This window comes from Malaclemys terrapin, chromosome 1 (assembly GCF_027887155.1).
Source record: "Malaclemys terrapin pileata isolate rMalTer1 chromosome 1, rMalTer1.hap1, whole genome shotgun sequence".
NCBI lineage: Eukaryota > Metazoa > Chordata > Testudines > Emydidae > Malaclemys > Malaclemys terrapin.
The window spans coordinates 153,258,354-153,281,807 of NC_071505.1; the positions used below are offsets into that span (position 1 = coordinate 153,258,354).

General features: G+C 47.7%; 1 protein-coding gene across 1 annotated transcript; it reads right to left on the bottom strand.

The window, feature by feature from the left end:
- Positions 1-68: 68 nt before the first annotated feature.
- LOC128834315 (immunoglobulin-like domain-containing receptor 1) lies at positions 69-14,323 on the bottom strand. Its single transcript, XM_054022968.1, has 7 exons — positions 14,218-14,323; positions 9,486-9,656; positions 7,897-8,046; positions 6,860-6,979; positions 6,564-6,710; positions 2,822-2,953; positions 69-916 (listed from the first exon to the last, which is right to left on the bottom strand). Exons 1-7 carry the CDS (start codon positions 14,270-14,272, stop codon positions 69-71), a joined length of 1,623 nt encoding a protein of 540 aa, XP_053878943.1. The 5' UTR covers positions 14,273-14,323.
- Between the last annotated feature and the right edge of the window lie 9,131 nt (positions 14,324-23,454).

Sequence of the window (23,454 nt, forward strand, 5' to 3'; positions counted from 1 at the left end):
ACTCCAGCATGCATTTGACACCCATTCTCCCACACACAGAGGGGCTAACCGTTCTCATCAGAGAGCAGTCAGGGACTCTGACTCACCGACTGCTGTCCCACGCTGCTTCTGTGTCTGCTGTCCTTGGCTGGGATGATTTCCAGTGAGCGGTAACTGGGCGGCTTGTCTTCTGGCCAGCCTGGGGAGCGACGGTGGCGTTGCCTATTGTTCCCCTGGAAGCGATCATGCTCTTCTGCCGAGCTCCACGACTCTCGTCGTGCCGGAGGAGAGTAGCTGCGATGCTGGCGCTCCCGCTGCTCCGAACTGCTGCCTTTTCTATTGGAGCGTTGATACTTTTGCCTCTCCAAAGGCTGCTCCCTGAGGTCGAAGCGGCGGCCCGAGCGCTCCCTAGCCTCCCGAGGGTAGAAGATGTCACCATACCTACTGCGGTCTGGCCGGCGCATGGGCGAAACATCCCGCCTGGAACTCCGGTGCCTGCCGTCATAGCTGCCCTCCCCCTGCCTCTGAGGCGGCTGGTCTCGTCCCTTGTCCCAGGATTCCCGATCGAAGCTGGAGTGAGAATCTCCATCCAAGGGCTGGTGTCTTCTCCAGTCCTCCCTCTCATCCTCTATTGTGGAGCCCCAGGGTCCTGCGGCATGGCCAGCTCGCTGCAGGTGTGACAAGTTACTGCTCCTCTGCGAGGATGGGATGAGCTCAGTGATGGGAGGCAGCTGGATTACCCTGCGCTCCACAACCTCCGAGCTCAGGGAGGAGAGCACGCTGGGATGCTGATTGGCCCCAAAGTGGTGGGAGGGTAGCAGGGGCTGGGATAGGTTGAGGTTCTGGATCTCAGACTCCAGATAGTCCAGGATGTTGTTTTTGGGGGGCAGCTGGCCCTGTGAATGCACCAGTGGGAGGCTGCTCTGCAGAGAGACATCTAAGGATAGGGGACAAGGGAGAGCAGCAGTCAGGGGGAGGCAATAAGGAGACATCTCCCTCCCTGCTAATGAGCAAATTGGTTCTCCTGAGTCAAAAAGGAGCCCAAGTAAGCTACCAGATACCTTCTCCCCTCTCTGCCTATTAGGCAAAGGGGCCCCTGCAAAGCCATCCAGCTCCCAAACCACATGCAGCAAGGACCGAAGCCAAGCTAGTAATAGGCTGGCGTGTTTTGGGGAACTTAGAGGTGATAAGTCACAGGGTCATTCAGCAAACCAGGAATGTCAGTTCAGGAGGTATTCTTCTAATTTATCTGCTTGAAAAAGAACAAACTGTTCTGTGTGGCTGGGACACCAGTTCATTTCCCTGCCAACTTCGTCAAAAGCCAAGTGTAAATTCACATGCAAAAAACTTTGTGAAGCTGGAGTTGATTCATATTTGTGACCTTAATACTATGAAGAAAAACAAGTACTATGAAGATTAGCATAAAGAGTAGCAAACTAATGAACTGTAATATAAGGGAAAACGTAAGAGCAACAGTGTGGAGAAGTACGAAAATACACAGAGACTTATGGTATTCCAAACAATCTTAACTCTGCCCGTCCTCTGCCAGCATGAACTTTCCTAACAGACATGTGTCATAGATAAGTGTCAGAGTACCACATCTTAAATCATGCCAGCCTTGGTGGCTCAGTCTCAAACTCATTTACTTACAGACAGAATGGGTATAATGCCTTGTCTACACTTACCAGGGGATCGACGCGCGGCGATTGTTCCATCGGCGGTCGATTTAGCAGGTCTAGTGAAGACCCGCCAAATCAACCACAGATTGCTCTCCCGTTGACTCCTGTACTCTACCTAAACGAGAAGCACAAGGGGGGTTGACGGGAGAGCATCTCCAGTCGACATCGCGTAGCGTGTACCCCACAGTAAGTAGTTCTAAGTACGTCGACTTCAGCTATGTTATTCACATAGCTGAAGTTGTGTAACTTAGATCGATCTCCCCCAGCCATGTAGACAAAGCCAAGATGTACAGTTTGGCCAGGAAAATGGGGCTTAACTCCTATAGCTGCTCACATCTTAACTGACTGGCTGTACAAAGACAGCATGCACAGAAGCATGGTGGGCAATATCAGTTAGCTGTAAGAGATCACCGGTTAGAAGGTCTTCCAGCAATAAGCATATACGCAGTTTATAATATGTCCTGAAATCACAGGAGCTAAATCTGAAGAAGCATGCTGTGCAGCTGTCAGGACAGTATTACAAAACTTGTTTCAAGTTGATGGCGAACAAGGGCAGAGTTAAAGTTGTTTGGTAAAACATCATGCTGCATTTCCTTATTTTCCAGTGTTTGCGTTTTTAAAGTTTTCCTATAAGAAATCCTACTCTGGTTTGCTAATCTTCATCTCTGTACAACAGTCTTTTAACCTTTTCCTTAAGTTATTGATACTCATTTACAACTTTGACTACTTTTTTGAGGGGGAGGGGGAGTGGGTAGGAGACGAGAGGGCCTGGAAATGGACATAAGGAACCAATAACAGGGAAGAATTAAGTTCAATGTGAATCCTCCCTTGTTTCTTTGTTAGATGAAATAGAGGTATTGAGGACCGTTTGTCCTCAATCATTTATACAGACTGGTGGCAGCATAAACAAATAGCCTTCTACTCATTTTGTGTCAGTTTTGACTATAAGGAGTTGACTATGAACAGCATAACCCCTGTAGCGCCCTCTCCAGGGCAGAGAGACTGGATCCCCTCTTACCCCACAGTACAATATAACTGAGTCATGGTAGGAACATCTCATCACCTCTGTGGCTGAGGAAGCACAGCCAAGTTACTAGACCCCAAGGAGTTACCAGACTCAAGTGCCTGCCTTACTCTCCCTGCACGGATACCCAAGGGCTCACCTTTTTGCAGCAATGGGTTCAGTTGGTAAGAAGAGAGTTGGGAGTTCCTGTCACCTCCCACGTAGAACGGATGGTGTGTCATCCATGGCATAAGTGTCCGAGCCTGCTTCATGAACCTATGTCGTTCCAGGGCTAGGCAAGAAGAGTCACAGTTACAGCATCTCTGCTCAGGGACACTACCTGCCCAGCGCTCTTGATACAAACTTTGCTTGGTATATGGCAGCATGTGGGTATGAGCAATAGAGAATTACTGGAGATCACCCACATGAAGGGCTCTCTTTGGCTTGGGGCAAAGTTGAAACAGAGCCAGAGAGGATCCAGCGTAATGAGCATGACCCAGGAAAGAAGAGAAGGTCTAGAGCAGTTGCTAGAAATGGAAACAGAGGAATTCTGCTGGGGTGCAAAACGATCTAAGGCAGATGGGAAAGAGTTCGCTTGTGAGGTATGGTTCTGTTATGTACTGCACCTTTTAATGTAAAAGGTCCACCTGTTTTTTCACTAGGGGCAGGGTTGTGAAGCAGTTCAAGATGGAGATTTGCACACAGTGAGAGAGGCACTTTACTTCCTTCTTCCTCTTAATCCCTCTTTAACTTCTCCATTCCCCATCATTGCTGACAACACTTCCAACCTCCTTTTTGCCCAGAATTATGGCTGGTTTGATGATGGGGAGTCACAGTAAACTCCTTGCTCTCTTTTGCTCCATCCTCGCAGACTGTCCAAATCATTTCCGTTTCATCTTCTACAATGTATCTCTGTGACGGGGCAGAGCGGCTCCGCACTGACGCAGCAGGGGTTAACCCTTCCTTCCTGGCAGAGGAAGCCCTGCTGGGCATGCTCCAACTGGAGGCTAGGTATAAAAGCCTGCAAAGCTGCTCAGTTGGGGCTAGCCACCGGAGGAGAAGGACACACACAGCCAGCTCCTGAGGAGGGACAGCCCACGCTCTAGGAGCCAGCCTAGCCGGCCCACACCCTGCATCCCAGACGGAGGACCCGCTGGAGGGGAATGGATCAGAACCCATGTCTCCGGAGGAGACCACGACATTGAAGGTAGGAAGTGACCCAGGGGAACTTTAGGGACAAGCCGCGTAAGAGCCTGGCGTGCTGCGGCCGGATCCCCGCCGAGCCAACAGCAAGGGGAACCCTGCCATTAGGAGAGCCCTGGTTTGGGACCTGGTGGAGAGGGAGAGCCCGGGTCCCCCTACGCCTCTGGCCGTTGGGCCACACTACCCTGCTACTGAGGGCGAGATGACAGATGGGACACCACCAGGAGGGGGTGCTCTGCTGGACAGAGCTAATTCCCAGAGACAACCAGTAGGAGGCGCCAAGTGGTGAGTCCCAACCCTGTCACAATCTCCAAAGCCATCCCTTCCTCTGTGCTCAGAGCGAAGGCACTCTGTCCTGCTCTGTCCAGCTCCTGTCTGGATTACGCCAACCTCTTTCTCTCTGGCTGATCCAACACCTGTACAGTATTGTACCCTTCCAATCGATGCACAGTATCACTGCTAAAATTATCTTCCTTGCTCACTAGTTTGACCATGTCATCCCCAACTTTGAATTTCTCCCCTCCCAAATTTAAACTTCTTGTTCTCACGCTGAAAGTGCTACAAACTTGGCTCTGGTCTACTCCACTGATCTTTCCTCTCATTGTATTCCCCCTGCCACTCCAACTCCTGTGCACCACCAAAGATGCCAGCCTCAAAATTCTTTTCACCTTCTCCCACTCCATACTGCCTCCGATATGTGGAATGCTCCCCCCATATCTGTTTGCCAACCACACACTCCCCATGCAAGTCCCTCCTGAAGACTTGCCTCTTCTATGGACACCCATAAGAAGTGAGTCCACACACAACAAATTGTGTCTCTTCTGTCCTCGCCAGCGTAGGGCAGAGTAAGCTCTCTGGGGCAGGGAATTTCTTCATTTTGCCTTAATCTAACAACTCACCTAGAGTGAAAACACCTGTTTGTTCTTTGTGTATTGCGGCAGCGAAGGAAAAAAAAAAAAGACAGACCCGATTGAGCTGCCGCGGATGTGCCGCCGAAGAGGAAGAGAGGGAATGAAGGACCTGCCACCGAATTACCGCCGAAGACCTGGACGTGCTGCCCCAAGAATGGACGGAGTGCCGCCCCTTTTTATTGGCTGCCCCAGGCACCTGCTTCCTTCACTGGTGCCTGGAACCGGCCCTGTATACGACTCTCTACATGCCCAAGCAGTACCTCCCACATCTACACCGGGACTTTTAGCAGGAGCCTTTTCTCACCAAAGAGAGAGGCTGTGGCAGTGAAGAGTCAGCAGGGAAAAGCTCTGGCAGCTCCCCTCTGCCATAGCTTTTCACTGACATGTGGCTACACACCCCAGTGTGGCTGCAACCTGTTTACACTGTGGCATGTAGCTACAGGTACCCTACACGCCACTGCCATTGGTGTGCATTTTAGACATACCCTAAGAGATTCAAAAAATCCAGGTCCTTAACCTTTACCTGTACATCAACGGCAGCTTTTCTTGCTTCAGATGGTGTGGGCTGCCCTCTAGTGGCCTAAGTGAACAAAGATACTGTATGTTTGGGGATGTCTGTCTAAAGAGCTGTGTTCTTCTGCCTGTACTGGGACAGTCCCAGTTTTTCCATATAACGTCCTGTTATCCCAGGAACTTATTTTGAGATGCCTCTAGCATCCCATTCTTTGTTTGCTTTGGAAGGAGACAAGTAGCTTTCTGGATGCTCAATAATAAAATTAATAATAAAGACCAAAAGGAATTGGGTCAGGGAGCAATGGAGCAGAGCAACAGCTGTAAGGACCTCTGAAAAGAGGCAGAAAAGGAAGAATTGCTTGGAGGGTTTCTACACGCATAAATCCCAGCATGCAGTTGAGGGAGAAGTGCGGAAGAATGGAGAGGACTGGAGAAGAGCACAAATTACAATTGAGGAATCAGAGAAAGAAGAAGGAGCAAACAAAAAAAGTTGACCCCTGCCCCTGGCCACCCTCTGCAGCCCAACCTGGACCAAACCTACATGGTGCTGCAACCCCCTGTGCCAGGTTGCAATGCCTGGAGCAGGAATCCAGACCCTGCCCTGTGGGACAGGAGCCATGCTTCAGGTGGTGGGCTTGACCTCCCACACTACAACATGAGGGCTTGCTCTCCAAACACACGACCCCTCCCGCCCCAGGGCCTCCCCTCCACACTCAAGCAGAAGTGTCTGTTTGTCTAAGGCCCAGCGATGGGGTAATCTGGCCTTAGTTGTAAACTGTAGCAGTTTAGAGCTAGCCATAGTGACACAAAAATTCAGCTTTTATAAAGCTACTTTTTGGAGCAGAACCACACTTTAAGGATTGTAGCTCTGTCAATGAACCTAAGGACAGGGTCTCTACCATGACTCCTGGGACAAGGCAGTCCCTGCCTACCTCAGCTGCTGTGGTAGAAGAACTGCAGTGGGATAGGGAAGAAATGACACTGAGCTAGCCATGTAAGGAAAATGGTGGAAGGGGGAGGAGAGAGATACGAGGTCAGGGTTGCTTCCTTTGGACCTGGGACAAAAAGGGAGGGAGGGGATGGGGACCATGTTTTCTAGACTCCAATCTCTCATTTTATAAATGTTGTTCTGAGGGTAACATTAGCCAGAGAAATGTCACAGGCTAGCTTGCTACTAAAAAGCCCTGCTTTCCCCATACATTGAGTGATACGAGACATGTTCCGTATCTGTGGATGCCATAGTACGTTGGATATACATGCCCATTTTTGCCTCACCTTCCTCATTGCAGCAGCAGCGGGTTGGGCAGCAGGCACAGCGGACATGGCAGCAGCAGTGTTGGGGGCAGCACTGGCACCAGCACACCCCGATCAGTATGAGGAGGAGGAGAGCACCAAGAACGATGAAGATCACCGTGAGCCAATCTGAGGAGGAGGAGAGGAATTAAGAGACCCCGATTGTATGTTGCTGCAGGTAGATACTGAGCACCTCCGAGAGACTTTGAGGTGAGAGAGAAAAGAGAATAGCAGGAGAGATTTACAGGTGGGTGGAAAAACAGAGTGCTGGTACTTACGCAGAACAACGAGCTTAACCTCTTTGTCTGGGTCGCCTGCAGTGTCTCCTGGAGACTCAACAGCACAGTAGTAGACTCCATGGTCCCACCACATCACCTCATTGATCACAAGGTCTGCCCCTAGGGAAGAAAAACACACAGTGACTAGAGGGCACTTTGGGACTGGCACTGCTCTCAGACCCTAGTGTAACAAATTCCTGTGCTACTGATCACAGACAGGTGCTGCACCACCACCCCTTCCTCTCTTGGGAAGCTAGACCCCTGGTTTTTCATCAGCAAAATATACAGGACTGCCACTTGAGCTAACCAAGAGCTCCCTCTGTCAGTTGCAGCAGCAGGTCCCTTATCCCTTTTGTGGACTCAGCCACTGGAAGGTAGACTTATTTACAAATAGTACACTACATCACCCTGTCCTCTGCAAAAAACGATGAAACCTTTACACTGTACACACCCCTCTATCTTTCATTTCTTTCTCTCCTCCTAATAAGGAGTCAGCCTATTATTTTTCCAGAGGAAAAATCAGTCAGCCACATCAAAGCATGTTATTGCACAATAAGAAAAATATCCCTAGGATTTATCATATCAGATTGAATCCAATATCACACCTCCTGTCCACATCAGGTCAGATCACTGATGCATTAAGTCTGGTATCCCACCCTCTGATCACACCACATCATTCCATCAAGTCTAGTAACCCAAGTCTGGCTGTAGCTACTACCTTGCTTCAGAGGAAAGTGAACTCAATATAATGCACCTGGTCACTTGCCACATATGGTGCAGAATTCCTTCCTAACCCCTGTGGTGCTCAGGTTGTGTGAGAGCATGAAATCCAAGTGCCCTTATCTCAGCTTTAGCTTGTGGAACTTGAAACATCCTCCAGTGGTGACATTCAACAGGAATCTGGCTGCAGGCCTTGCTCATAGTGTCTGTAAGTCACAGATAGAGTTGACCAGATTCATGTTTTGTGAAGCGAGGGGAGGCAGAATGTTGGGTCGTTATTGGATTCATGCCCTTTTTCCTCCCCAGTGGTCACTTACGGTTCTGGATAGTGATCTTGCGCTGTCTGTACTCTATGCCTAGCACAGGCTCGTTCTGTCCACGTCTCTGAATGACTATGCGCACCACCCGCTGGTTGTCATTACAGTCATTGGATGGGTCCTGGCCAAGAGCTAAACCAGCCTGGTAGGCTACAAATAAGCCATTAAACACAACTTAGATGACAGCAAGGATTTGAGTCAAGCCCTGATCTGAAACCCCAAATGTTATCACCTCAGAAAGGGTAGGGAGTCCCTTACTGACAAATTGTGTGGTTAATCCCTTGTATCTGGGTGTGAGTGAATATGTGATTATACAAAGTAAAGTGTGTTGAGTCTTTAAGAAAAAGCATACTGCAAAACAGGGAGGACAAAATCGTTTACGGAGGTAGAAAGTGAATGAGGCGGAGAGACTTTGAGAATGCAGAAGCTGCAGAGGAGAAGGCTCTTGTTTCCACAGTAATGAAGATGGCAGAGAGGAGCAGAAAGGAGGCCAGTTCTCAGTGTGCAGAGGGAACCACGAGGTGACCAGAGATATGCAGCCCATGGGACAAGTGGAACCTAAATCTCAACCATTTAAAAAATAAATTAGCTTCTTAAATAGAGTTTTGAGGTGAATAGAGTTGTACGGATTGGCTCCCTTTTCCCCAACTTTTCCATGATGCTTGTCTTGTGAATGGGGAAAAGGACTGTCTTTCTGTGTATGTGGTTCTGTGTATGTGGACAGAGTCTAGCACGTTGTAGGCACTAATAGAATATAGAATCCGGAGATGGACAGTGGATCCAGTGGAATTATTAGAGAATGAGGGGGAATGTGATTTATTCCCGAGAGCAAGCTAGCAGCATAATCCTCAATTTCCAGGTGTCTGGTGAGCTGAAACTTGGGGAGGCAAATGGAAGGGAAGTAAATCAGATATACATACAATCACCAACCTTAATCCTCTTTAAGCCCTAACAGGGTATTCCCTTGTAATCACATCGAGGGGAGGAGGAGAAGGAGGAGAGTGGATGTTAAAGGTTTGCTGTTCTGTATGTCCGTAAAGTCAGTCCAAAGGACCACACACAAGATACTTAATCAAGAGAGGTCGTCACAGGCACTAGTATGCTATGGCTCATGCCCCCCAAAAGTAGGCATTTGCTCCATTTCCTCCAATCCCCTTAAATTATAATACCTGGTCACTGCCGGCTAGCTGTGACCATGCGGACCTTCATTCCTGAGCCCATGGAGGCAGGAGATCTCAGCTATAAAGTCTGTTTGCTGTCCATTGTCACTGCTTGCAGAGCCTTCGCTTCTGACCACACAAAGGCAGAGCTCTGGGTTCCATGCACACCAGTGATGATGTGATGAGGAGGAGGAGGAGGATGGGCTGCTATTGGCTAAAACTTCTATAGGTGGTGGAATATTTAATCTTTCACTCCCCTCAGGGACAATCCCTGCCACAAGTTTCCCCAGCCCAGAGCCTGCAGGAAATGCCACCATACTGTTTGGTTTGTGGGCAACAGAGGGTCAAAGGCTTGCCCTCCCCGTAATGAGTCTCCCTCCTTCCTCCCCATTGTAGAGGCTTCCCAGGGAGGGGGAGTAGAGCACTCACAGGCAGAGTAGTAGTCAAAGATGGGGTCCTTGCAGAAGGATTTGAAGCGCCATGTCACCACTACATCCTGCAGTTGTGCTGAAGTGCTGTAGTCACACTTGAGGATCACAGAAGCAAATAAGGTGGTGTATCGCTCAATATCCTGCACTATCACAAGCAGAGAGAGGCAGCCTGCAGGAGAGAACACAAGAGGCACCAGCCAGTGGGAATGGATGTTGCATAAGAGCTGCCATTCGGCAGTAGCAGCACCGCCACCTTGCCCTTCTATAGCAACTTTCACTCCTAGCCTTTCACAAGTGCTACACTAAGGGAAGGCTCAAAATCCTTCAAGTGAAGTATTTTACAGATAAGGAAACTTGCCCAGGGTCACACAGAGAGTCAGTAGCAAAGCCAGGATAAGAACTTAGAGGTTCCAATTCCCAGTCCTCATCTCTGACCCATAGCATACACATTAGTCCATCTAGCCTGGTTTCCTGTCAGACAATGGCCAGGACCGATCGCTACAAAGAATGCAATATGCATCCTAGAAAAGTATTTCTATGCATCATTATTCCATGGGAAGAAAATGTCATCCTGAGCCAGCATGGTAACCACAGAATCATAGAAATATAGAAGTAGAAGGGACCTCAAGAGGCATCTAGTCCTGTCTCCACACTGTGTCCTGAAGCACAAGTAGGAGCTCTTAGGCCTGGTCTACACTATAGTTAAGCTGCCCTGCATCAACCTACGTCGACCTAACTATGTAAATGTCTACACTGAAATCTGGCTCCCCGCCAACGTAACTGCCCCCCTAAGCCAACTTAATAACTCCATGTCCACGAGACGCATAGAGTCAAGGTCAATGTAGTTAGGTCAATGCAATGTCAGTGTAGAGTCTGCATTTTACTGGCTTTCAGGAGCTGTCCGACAATGCCCCATGCCGACAGTACAATCAATGCAAGTGCTCCTGGTGAGGACATGCACCACCGACACAAGGAGCAAAGTGTAGCTATGCACAAGCGATGTAATTACTGTGGTTGCTATATGCAGATGTAAATTAGCCTGGCCTTAGACTTGTTTGCCTAATGAGCATACCATCTGTGGTTCTACACATTCATATAAACATCAATTTTTTTAATCATTCTAAGCTATTTGCCACAATAATATCTGGCACTAAATGTGATATAAAAGGATGATACTGCCATACTTCACTGCAACAGGAAAGTTAATAAAGGCAGCCCACTTATCAGTTCAGAACAATTCACAGCACTTCTTTTTAATGGGGTATAATTTTGACTTTCCTCACCTCATTCATTTCATCCATATGGCTAATCCTTACTAGTCTGTGGCATTTTACATCCCAAACAACTACATCGACTGAGTAAATTTTTAAAGGTTTCAATAAACAGTACATTAGCTCAGTCACACCCCAGCATTCCCTTATCAAGGGTAAATAAGATAACACAAAAGGGTGTGCTTTTCATTAATAACCACAAAGATATCACCAGCACCTTTAGATAACCCAATACGAACACTGCTGAAGGGGAGAGTAGCCCACACAGGATAGGATATGGCAAGGGTGGGATGAAATGGGTTTAGGGAGAGTTTTTCAAAGGCAAAGGTACCTAACTGCCCTAACTCCAGCAGAAAATCATTGTGAGCTAGCCATCTAACTTCCATTGCATCTTTGAAGAGCTCCTCCATAATCCCATACTGCCGATGTTCTCACTGTAAACCCATCTCCCAGTCTTTTTGGCAGCGAAGACATTGCTACACCTGGCAAAATCTTGAGCTGATTAAACCCTTAGAGGCTCAGGGGCATAGCTCCTTTAAAGTTCAAATCAAAGCAACACAGCATCCCATTCCCATAAACCATTTCTAACAGTGTCTCTCAGGCAGGAATAAAATAGTACCTAGAATTCATATAGTGCATTTTATCTGTGGACCTCGAAGCTCTTTACAAAGATGGGTCAATGTCATTACCTCCATTTTACAGAGGGGGATACTGAAGCACAAAGGTAAGTAGCCTGGTTTTCAAAGATGCAAGAAGTTCCCATGGAAATAAATAGGACTTGCAAGTGCTCTGCACTTCTGAAACATTGAGTTAACAGACTCAAAGGTTACACAGTTAGTTGCAGAGCTAGATAAAGAATCCCTTGACTTTATAGGCCAGTGAATAGGGTATTGGAGTTGCTTTCTCTCCCTGCCTGGAAGAGAGCATCAGACTGAACACTTGCTAGATTTTTAGATACTGAAGCCTCAGATCTCATATTCATTGGTGAAATGGCACTGCCCTTGATGACTGGTGAAATCAAATGAAGAACACTTGGTCTTACTTCTGACCAAGTTAATCAGCGTTTGCCTCCAAGAGGGGAAACTGTCACCCTAAAACATGTGATAGTTTAGGTTGGGGTCGGCAACCTTTCAGAAGTGGTTTGCGGAGTCTTCATTTAATTACTCTAATTTAAGGTTTCACGTGCCAGTAATACATTTTAATGTTTTTAGAAGGTCTCTTTCTATAAATCTACAATATATAACTAAACTATTGTTGTATGTAAAGTAAATAAGGTTTTTAAAATGTTTAAGAAGCTTTGTTTAAAATTAAATTAAAATGCAGAGCACCCTGGCCAGGACCCGGGCAGTGTGAGTGCCACTGAAAATCAGCTCGTGGGCCACCTTTCGCACGCATGCCATAGATTGCCTACCCCTGGTTTAGGTCATTCTCAAGAAGCCATTACTGGGCACAAATGAACTTGCAGACTAACTCCCTGTCTATAACTTTTCATCCTAGCTAAAGTTACTGGGAAGTTAATGCCACACCATTTCCAGCAGCATCTGACCTCTATGAAAATTCTGTATCAGTCCTAGTCAGGCTTCGGAGGTGGATATGGCAGGGAGACAGCAATGATTGCACTGGTTGATCCATCTCCTTACAGCCATATACCCAGGCCAAATGTCCATGCTGATATTGATAGAAGTACTGGCTGATTTCAACAGAGAGTTAGCCACAGGATACTACTAGTTCACCCACAAGAACTACTAGGGGTTGATGGGCTAGTCTACACTATAATTGCTACAGTAGTACTGATGTAGCTGCGCCATTGTTGCGCTGCTAGCGTAGATGCTCTATGCCAATGGGAGACAGTTCTCCCATCAGCATAATTACTCCACCTCCCTGAGTGGTACCTATGTTGGCAAGAAAGGTTCTCCCACCGACATAGCGCTGTCCACTCTGGCGCTTAAGTCAGCTTAACTTATGTTGCTCGGTGTGTGTGTGGCTTTTCCACAACCCTGAGCAACTTAAGTTATATCAAAGTACACCTTTACCCCAATACAACGTTGTTCTCGGGAACCAAAAAATCTTACTGCATTATAGGTGAAATCGCATTATATCGAACTTGCTTTGATCCACCGGAGTGCGCAACCCCCCCCTCCCCCGAGCGCTACTTTACCACCTTATATCCAAATTCATGTTATATCGGGTCATGTTATATCGGGGTAGAGGTGTAAGTGCTAGTGTGTACAAGCCCTAAGAAGGCTTCATTCATTCCTTTCAGATAGGTTGGAGATGGTCACAACGAACACCCTTTCTTCCCAAAGGTCTGATCTCATCTCTTCTTCTGTTGTCTTTTGGTAACCACTCTGACTTTTTGCCTATCACTTAAAATCTATCTTTATAGTTAATAAATCTGTTTGGTTTGAAGCATGTCAGAGACTCCCCTTGGGATAACAAGCCTGGTACATATCAATTTCTTTGTTAAATTGACAAACTCATATAAGCTTGCAGTGTCCAGCTGGCATAACCGGACACTGCAAGATGGAGATTCCTAGGGTTTTGTCTGGGGCCAGAGACACTGGCTAGTGTCATTCGGTTGCACAATCCAAGGAGCAGATCACTGGTCCAGATAATACCAGGGGAACATCACAATCATATAGCAGTGTCTCTCTCAGACAAGACAATCAATGAGTGCACACAACTCTGTATTTTGCTCTGTACACTGGCTCCCTCTGAATACAGGCTCTTTGTTAAGATCATGAGGCCATCTTTGAATCACCCAGTGACCGTCCAGCAACCCACCAAGAATGCTACAGTCAATACGTCCAGCCAGCAGGAAACGGGTCAAGGCTGGGAGCAGTGATTTCTCAAGAGAGGAGCCCTGTCTGTTGAAGCCTCTTTTTCCTGGATGTCTGGCCATCTTTACAGCACTGTCACCCTTTGTGAAACCACAAGGGAGGCTGCAAAGCAGCCCAACCCCATTCGCCCCTTCTCCCGGGGAACTCACCCCCCTCCACCACAAGGGATTTTAGGGACAAGGCTGCTGCCTGCTTGCAGGGGGCATGTAGATGGCAAAGCACCCAGGCTAGCCACTGAGCCCCAGCATCTTCCTCTCTCCCCTCACCCCCCATGTGGTTGCCCAGCTCAGCTGGGGAAGAGCCCAGCTTTCCCTTCTCCAGGGCTGCATGAACCCCAGCCCGGAGGGGAGCAGGGCCCCCAGGGAGGAGACCCCTCCCCCAGGACTGCTCCAGGAAAGGGGGGGAGCAAGAGTCCAAGTACTTTGGGGGTGGGGGGAAATCAGAGACCCCGCGGCCGGGGAGGGCTCCGCTAACGAGCCGCCGCCGCCCCCCTCCCGGGGCCCTTCTTGGACATGGCGCAGCCCCTTTCTAAGGGGCCCAGAGGACTCGGGGCGGGCCCCTGTGCGGCCGCGCCTCCCGCTGAGCCAGACCCGGCTGCAGCCCGCTCCCCCCCACTCACCTATGGGGAGCCAGGTGAGGACCAGCCCCTGCAGCCACCGCCAGCTCCGGGCCATGGCGCCGCCGCCCTCTGCCTGGAGCCTTCCCCCGAGGGTCACCGCGACGGCCCCGGCCACCCCAGCGCTCCGCCTCGCTCCCCCACACCCACCTGTGCCTTCTTCCTCCTCCGCCCCACTGCCCTCTGCGGTTCCCTCCCCTGGGGAACTGACCGCCCTTCCCCCACTGCCTTCCTCCTCCACCTGCTGTTCCTGTTCCTTTCCCTTCCTCTAACCGCTGCCATACACTAGCCCTACAGGTGCCGATCCCTCCCCGCTCCCTGGTCAAACCCCTCCTCTTCTCCCTCTCTCATTGCCACCTGCCTTCCCTCACAAACAAACCAGAGTCACTCCCCCTGCCTGACAGCCAGGGGAGACTCCTCCCTCAGCCCCCCACACCGTTCCCTTAAAAAGTCCAGCAGGCAAATGCTGCGCATCCAGTCTCATCGCAGGGCTGAGTTACAATACAGAGGGGCACCAGAGCTTCTGGAAATAAACCCCAGTCTCTTAGCATGTGCTCCTGTGTCGCACCCTTTTGACACTGACAATCCAGCCTCTGTTAAAGTTAGTACAATCATCTCAAATCCCAGCACAAAAAACACAGCTGGTCACAATAGTGCTTGGGATTTTTTTTTAAATGTGCTAATCTTTTAACTAGGGGCTCCCTCCAAATTTCCCCCTTCTAAGGTGACGAACCCCATTTCCCCTGGGGTTCATTTACTTAAAAACAGGTGAGCTGAGGGACTCTTGAACCATGAATTTGTTTTCCCATGTTTTCTCAAAACTACGAACAAGGAGGGAGGCAACATCACACAGCAGACAAATGTAGACACTTTTGTGGGGGTGGGGGCTGAACATCTATCTTAGCTATCTGTGTACTTGCGTGTTCTCTACCACCACAGTATCTGAGTGCATCATAAATATTATTGTGTTCCCTCACAACAACTCTATGATGTAAGGAAATATTACTATTCCCATTCCACAGGAACTGAGGCATAGAGAAATGTCCTCTGTAGAGGACTTGTTTGCAAAATGTCAGTAGTAGGGTGGCAGCTGGCAAAGTAGTACTGCATCTATTAGATCTAAAGCTATTGTTTCTCCTTCCCTGTGAAACTTCCTCCTCTCTCCCTAACTATGCCTGACAGCCAAACCTTAGAGTTGTTCCTCCCCTGCCTGGCTCATCTTCCGCTATAGCTGCCTTCTCCAATTCCAACTCAACAACAAACAAATCCTAGAGCTAGTGCAGTTCCCTCCCCATGAAAAGTAAGGTCCCTGTGCTTGCATTCCTTCCTTCTGGAGTCAAATCACTTCTCTTTTCCTCCATGCATTAGAGAAAGCAAACAAACAGGAAAAAAAATACCTCCATATACGTCTTACTCCCAGATGCAGAGTCCTTTTGCTACAACTTCAGCAACTTTTTTCTATAATTGCAAACTACTAGCATATACTGCCCTACATTCCTGCTCTCACAAACACAATACACTGTGTGTTGAACAATAAGAAGAAAAGCTCTGTGGAAGATCAAAAGCTTGTCTTTTTTCACCAATAGAAGTTGGTCCAATAAAAATTATTACCTCACCTAACTTGTCTCTTGCACAAAAAGAAAGTCATTACCCTCCCTGCATAGGAACCAAATTAATTGACTTCAAAGGGTACCTTCACAGGCATAGCAGCCTGCCTGCAAGATCAGGACTTAGCTGAACACCTGTGGTTTTAATGAAAGAATTTAAAGTGCATATTCAGTGTGCAGTTTTCAAATGCTCATATACCATTGGTAAATCTAAGCCAAGCAAATACTCTCTAGTGTTTAGTTAGGAATATACCCAGTTCAATTCAAAGCTCAACCATTTTTGGCATAGTCCTGTTCAAAACAGCATGGTTATAATTTGTTTATAGTGAGAAAAATGTTTGTCCTCAGTAGTTAGCTAAATTAGGAGTGTTGTGGGTTGTTCCAGTTAGGAAGAGGAATTGATGATACAGAGTTTTTTTTAATGCAATCTTGTTTATCCACAGACATTATACATAAAGTCCTGTTTCCCTGAACACAGTAAAAAAGTCATACTGCGGGAGATAATTTTACTCATAGGTCCAAACCTTTCAACCAGTACTCTTACCCAAAACCTCCCTCATTCCATGCAGTGTCTGGACCTTTTTGCTCCTTCTGTTTGTGTGGTGCCTCCCCTGGTGTTGCCTGTTGCCAACAAACAAAAACCCACTACTAATCAAAGCCCTGCACTCACACACTTCTAATTCCTGGGCAGACTCACATCACTTATGTTTTAGATGTCTCTTACTGCTACCTTAAATGAGGGGTGGTGGCCACACCCAACAGTTTAAGAGAGGTTTAACCCAACCCACAATAATATTTTTTTCCCAGAACCCATAATATAAAAGTGACTGGAGAGATTTTGCTCAAACCTCCCACAATAATTCACCAGTGGAGACCAGGCATGGAAAATTTCAGTCTCAAAGATGAATGTTCTGGAAAGTTATGACCAAATGAAAACAGCAAGATATTATAGAAAACTATTTTATAATCTTAGCTATTATGGTAACCTGACTGGACCACTAGAATGATTTTTGAGCCTGGAATGGATATTGCACATTCCAGTGCCAGATTTGTTCAGGGCTGATTCAGGTACTGCTGCCAAACCTGCAGTTTCAGGAGCTGCACATCATGGGAACTTCTAGGAACATAATGCTGCTCATGCCCCAGAGTAGGGGGTAGATAATACAAAATGCTTCATGCTGACATTGCTCTGTGATAACTTGAGAGCATATAGAGAGTTGGAATATCTTCCTTTTAAAGCAGAGATGGGTATAACATTATCCAGGGTACAATCTGGACTGACGACCAGCTGTATGCCCTCAGTTCTCCAACCTGGGGTGCCTTTTACACTGCTTTGCTGTGAGGGCTACCACTTCTGGTTTGCTCAGACACAACCTCCAGCATGTAAGTCACTCCCAGTTATAATATATGAATGCTATTGCTAGCTGTTCTTAAATTACACCATAGAGCAACATCAGCAAATTCCCAGTCCCAGACTTTCCCCAGGAATGTATATCTTGTACTGCCCAGCTCTCTCCTGGACAATACAAGCTCATATAAAGGCTATCATTTTATCAATAGAAAATGATATGCATAAATCCTGTTATCCCAAATGGAGTTTCTCAAACACTTCAAACCAAACACTAGTTTAGATAAAACAAAACAAATTTATTAACTACAGAAAGATAGAATTTAAATGATTAAAAATAATGAGGCATAAAAGTCAGAATTGGTTACAAGAAAATAAAAGTAAAATGCAACTAATGCCTAACTTAACAAGCTATATGAATTCAAATCTCTCTTACCACATTTCAGCAGTTTTACTGGCTGAATTTCTTTCAGTCAGGTTACCTCCCCCAATCCAATGCTGTTTCCTTATTCTTCAGGTGTTGCTGATACCGTGAGTATCAATACCACCCTATACCGGAAACCTACTGACCACTACACTTACCTACATGCCTCCAGCTTCCATCCAGGACACACCACACGATCCATTGTCTACAGCCAAGCTCTAAGATATAACCGCATTTGCTCCAATCCCTCGGATAGAGACAAGCACCTACAAGATCTCTATCAAGCATTCTTAAAACTACAATACCCACCTGCTGAAGTGAAAAAACAGATTGACAGAGCCAGACGAGTACCCAGAAGTCACCTCCTACAAGACAGGCCCAACAAAGAAAATAACAGAACACCACTAGCTGTCACCTTCAGCCCCCAACTAAAACCTCTCCAGCGCATCATCAGAGATCTACAACCTATCCTGAAAGATGATCCTTTACTCTCACAGATCTTGGGAGACAGACCTGTCCTCGCTTACAGACAACCCCCCAACCTAAAGCAAATACTCACCAGCAACCACACATCACTGAACAAAACCACTAACCCAGGAACCTATCCTTGTAACAAACCCCGATGCCAACTCTGTCCACATATCTATTCAAGTGACATCATCATAGGACCTAATCACATCAGCCATACCATCAGGGGCTCGTTCACCTGCACATCTACCAATGTGATATATGCCATCATGTGCCAGCAATGCCCCTCTGCCATGTACATTGGCCAAACCGGACAGTCTCTACGCAAAAGAATTAATGGACACAAATCTGACATCAGGAATCAAAATACTCAAAAACCAGTGGGAGAACACTTTAACCTGTCTGGTCATTCAGTGACAGACCTGCGGGTGGCTATATTACAACAGAAAAACTTCAAAAACAGACTCCAAAGAGAGACTGCAGAGCTAGAATTGATATGCAAACTAGACACAATCAACTCCGGTTTGAATAAGGACTGGGAATGGCTGAGCCATTACAAACATTGACTCTATCTCCCCTTGTAAGTACTCTCACACTTATTATCAAACTGTCTGTACTGGGCTAGCTTGATTATCACTTCAAAAGTTTTTTTTTTCTCTTAATTAATTGGCCTCTCAGAGTTGGTAAGACAACTCCCACCTGTTTATGCTCTCTGTATGTGTGTATATATATCTCCTCAATATATGTTCCATTCTATATGCATCCGAAGAAGTGGGCTGTAGTCCACGAAAGCTTATGCTCTAATAAATTTGTTAGTCTCTAAGGTGCCACAAGTACTCCTGTTCTTCTTTTCGTGAGTAGAGAGAAAAGGAGAGATAATTTGGAGCATCTGCTTTCTCTTCTTATAGTTTTTTCCCTTCTTTGAGAATCATCTCCAGCTGAGGTTCAGGAAGCAGAAAGTCTGTGTGGATGGGAACACCAAGCTGTTTCTTTGTCAAGATGTAGAATTTTTGCTCACACCCTCTTTCCTGCTATAAGCTGTGCAATGTAGACATAGCCTTAGTAATATCATACAGTAGAATCTTATAACTTTAGATATGTTGCCACATATTTTACTAGGACAATAATGATCAGCAAATTATGAATTTTCAAATGATGTTTCTCACAAGGCATACTTTGTACAAAATGTATCATAGTCTTGTAAAAGGGGTAAACATAGGAGTGCACACTGTCTAAACCCACATCTAAATCTACATTTTGCAGTTTGAGCCCAACTCCAGTTTAAATGGACTAGTTAAGATTATACCCCTATCTCCTAGTGGGGCTGTAGGGCAGTAATTTTTTCATTACTACCTAGGATCATAGACGCTAAAGACAGGGAAGAGGTGTTATCGCCCCACAACCACCCCACTTTGTTTACCAATCAGGGCCGGCTCCAGGCACCAGCAAACCAAGCACGTGCTTGGGGTGACACATTTTCAGGGGCGGCATATTTTCAGGGTTGGCATTCCAGCCAGCCTTTTTTTTTTTTGCACTTGGGGCGGCCCTGGCAGCAGCGGCACATCCTGCACAGGGGGGTACCCTGGGGCCGCTGCGGTTCGCTTCGGGGAGCAGCGCCCGCACCTTATGGCCGGGCGGGCTCCGAGCATGGGACACTTGGGCTGGGGGCCGCCCCGCGGGGCGCAGGGAGCCACCTGCAGGTGCTGCAGGGCAGCCGCCCCCCGGTGCTGCAGCCAGGGCTGGGCAAAGCGGCCCGAGCCACCCAGGGACTGCAGCAGGGCGGCCAGAAGTAGCAGCAGAGCGGGGCCATAGTGGGGACTGGTGCCCGGGGCGCTGCCATATGGGGCCCATGTCCCGCTCTCCGGGGCTCCGCTCCCTTTGGGGCTGCCCTGCCCCGGCTCCTCAGCCCCCTGCCGGGGCGGTCCCCCGGCTCTGCCCTCCCAGGTCCTGGCCGGTCCTGGAGGTGGAAGCCCCAGCTGGAGGGACCCTGAGCTGAGGTGCGGTCCAGGAGCCCCGCTGCTTACCCCGACCCTGCCAGCGCTGGACTGGCTGGAGGCGAGGGGGAAGCGGGCGGAGTCAACACTGGTGGGGAGAAGCCCAGGGCTGGGGCAGCAGGGAGTGCGAGGGGGTCGGGGGGAGAGCCAAGATTTGGGGCAACAGGAGGTGTTGGGGGAGCCCAGGGCTGGGGTGGGGGGCAGTCAACATTTTTTTGCTTGGGGCAGCAAAAAAAACTAGAGCCGGCCATGTTACCAATAATAATAAAAAGAATCCAGATAAGCACAACTATTTATTTTAAATGTTAAAAACCAATTATTTTAAAGTTAAAAAAAGTTAAAAACAATCGAGGGGTTGAAATGTTACAATCCTTTCAACAACTTTGTTAGTTTTTTTTTTTTTTAAATCCACTAGCTTTTTTTTAAATCCACTGGCCAATCAAGTCTCCCAGCGAAAATCCTCAAAGAAGCGGTGTGGGTGTGTTGTTCAGTGTCTGTGTGTGTATATGCCTGTGTAAATGGCAACCACTATGACGGTTTATGACACAAATCTGGCCCCGCACAAGCACAGAACCACGAAACCTCCGGCCCCCACCCCATGCACAGTACGGCACGCTCTTCTGGGCTGCTCTGCGCGTGCGCCGATTTGTCTGCTCAAGTCACCTTGCCGGGGCCTCGTTCGGAGCAGGAGCCCCGGCCCGCGGCGCGGCCGTTCGAACTACAATTCCCAGGAGGCGCCGGGCCCCGGAAGCGGCTGCCTAGCAACCAGGTAAACCAGAGATGGAGGCGGAGGGGCCGCGGGACGCGTCAGGTACCGAGCGCGGGGGCAAGTTCCTTTTTTAATATACAACCCGGCTCTGAGTGACGGAGCAGCTGCCGTGTCGGGGGGACCTGCTCTGTGCCTTCCCTTAACACGGCCCAACACTGACCTTTATGGAGCGAAGCCGAGTTGAATGAAAGTAGCCGCTTAGCTCGCGTGAGAACGGGTGAGAGCAGCTGGGCCATGCGGAGGATGGACGGTGCTGCCTAGGCACAGATGTCAGAAGTTTGAGTCGGTGACATTTCTGTTCAAAATGCAAAGGTCTTGTACGTAGGTAACCCGCACACCTCCTGGGCGTGGTGTTCTGTCCCATCCAGTGGCACCGAGACCACTTCCAGAGAGAGGGGAAATGAGTCTGCTCTACAGCCTTAGCTAACAGCCAGTTGGCTTTTAGCTCATGGGGTAGAGGCTCATGCACTAAGCTCCAAAGGCCCCAGATTCGATTCCACCCGCCGACAACCGGGGTCTGTCGGTGTTACATGTCCGCAACATATCAGCAAGGTTCAAGGGCAGCACCTTACTGGTGGATCCAGACCACCTATTTTCTCCCTCTCAGACTTTAAAGCCAGAAGGGATCATCATGAGCATCTAATCTGACTGCCTGCACACCGCCTGCAGGTCACAGGCCACAGAACCTCCCCCACCCGCTCCTGTAATAGACTCCAACCTCTGGCTGAAACCCTCAAATCATGCTGGGAAGGGAGAGGGTGCTGAGCCTAGGGCAATCCCCAGGGGGACACGGGGCACAGGGTGGAAGTGACGGATTCGTCTCTTCCGGGACTGACCACACCAGCCAATCACACCGGCCCACGGGGGCCCCCTGTAGCGCAGGGGCTGGAGCGGTTGCCCCCATTCGCCCTACCCAAGGGACAGCTCTGGCTGTGCCTGGACCCTGTTTGATAGCCCTATCTTTTGAATAGCAGACTCTGACTAAGCTTCACCCCAACCTGCTGGAGGCAGAGTGTTTTCTATCTCTTGTCCCACCAGAACCATATAACTACGATAAGAAAGAGGGTCTCAGAATCCTGGTTGTTGCTGGGGAGAGAAAGAAGAGAGGAAGGAGTTCTCTGCTACTATTCCTCTCCCTTAGGGCTTGTCTATACTTACCGCGCTGGTTCGGCGGCAGGCAATCGAATTTCTGGGTTCGATTGATCGCGTCTTGTCTGGACGCGATAAATCGAACCCAGAAGTACTCGCCATCGACTCTGGTAATCCTGCTCGGCGTGAGGAGTACGTGGAGTCGACGGGGGAGCCTGCCTGCCGCGTCTGGACCGCAGTAAGTTCGAACTAAGGTACGTCGACTTCAGCTACATTATTCACGTAGCTGAAGTTGCGTACCTTAGTTCGAATTGGGGGGTTAGTGTAGACCAGGCCAGAGTCTGTAATTTGGGTTCTCTTCCCCTGTGAATAGCTCCAGTGCCCATTTCTGTTACTAATAGTTTTCCATTGCAGCAACAACATCAACTGGACAGGAACAGCTTCACAACTAATCTGCAATTCAAATAAATACATAATAATAATAATAATAATAATACTTCTAAAGTTCTGAATAACAATCATTAAACTAATGAGTCATGTTAATTTCACATTGCTGCAGCTTGGCAAAACAATGAGCAACAGAAGACTATTAGAACAAAAGGCAACATTCCTTGAGTTACTCAATTCACATTGGGAAGATTTTCTTTGTAATAATGATAAGTACAAGAAGATTAACTTTTAAAAAATTAAATTCTGCAGAATTGCTGTTGTCCCCCTCATGAGAACTGTGAGCTAGTATCATGTAGTTCTATGATAAAAGAGGCAGGCTAACAGAAACACAGAGATTTGTCTCAATGCCATGCTCTCGTTCATAAAGAAAAGGAAGAGGAAGATTCAGAGGAGTCAAGACAACAGGATTTAGAAGATGGAGAGAAGTCTGACATTTCCAAAGATCCTGAAACAGAGAAGCCAAATGAGTTCTCAACAGAAGGTGAGTGGAGGTTTTCTCCAAGTCTGATGAGAGTTTAATATTTCAGTCATCATGTAAGATCCTCATTAACTCAATAGTCTAAAAAGTTTAAATTAAAAATCAAAGTTGTAGAAAAGTGTCATAATTGGCAGGAAGTTCAGAACTGAAAGGTAACTAGATCTGGGTGTGACATGCCATTTTCAAAGGGGAACTCAAAACATAACCAGCAATATTTCATTTAGTTTCATGCATTGGATAAGGGACAGGGGAGAGGGTGTTCAAGAATTCCGTTGTCATATAACACTGCTCTACAGCCAAAATGCTTCTGAAATAAATGTAGTCAAACTTTACTAATTCTGGGTGACTGAGAACGAAAATGATGCTTAAAATTGTTGATTGGCTCTAGTTTTCAAGATATGCTATTGGGTCAGTATATATGACCCTTGACTTGGGAATGGCGGAGGATAAGTGAGTTATAAAGGGAAGGGATCTCAATTTAAACCAGAAATGACTAAAATACATCTTTGACTGGATCTATGAATAAATCTAAGACTGGGTTTGGACAGTACTTGCTTTTTAGGCAAAACAATGAATGATGCAATCTGAAGCTGGTATTGCGTCATACATGATA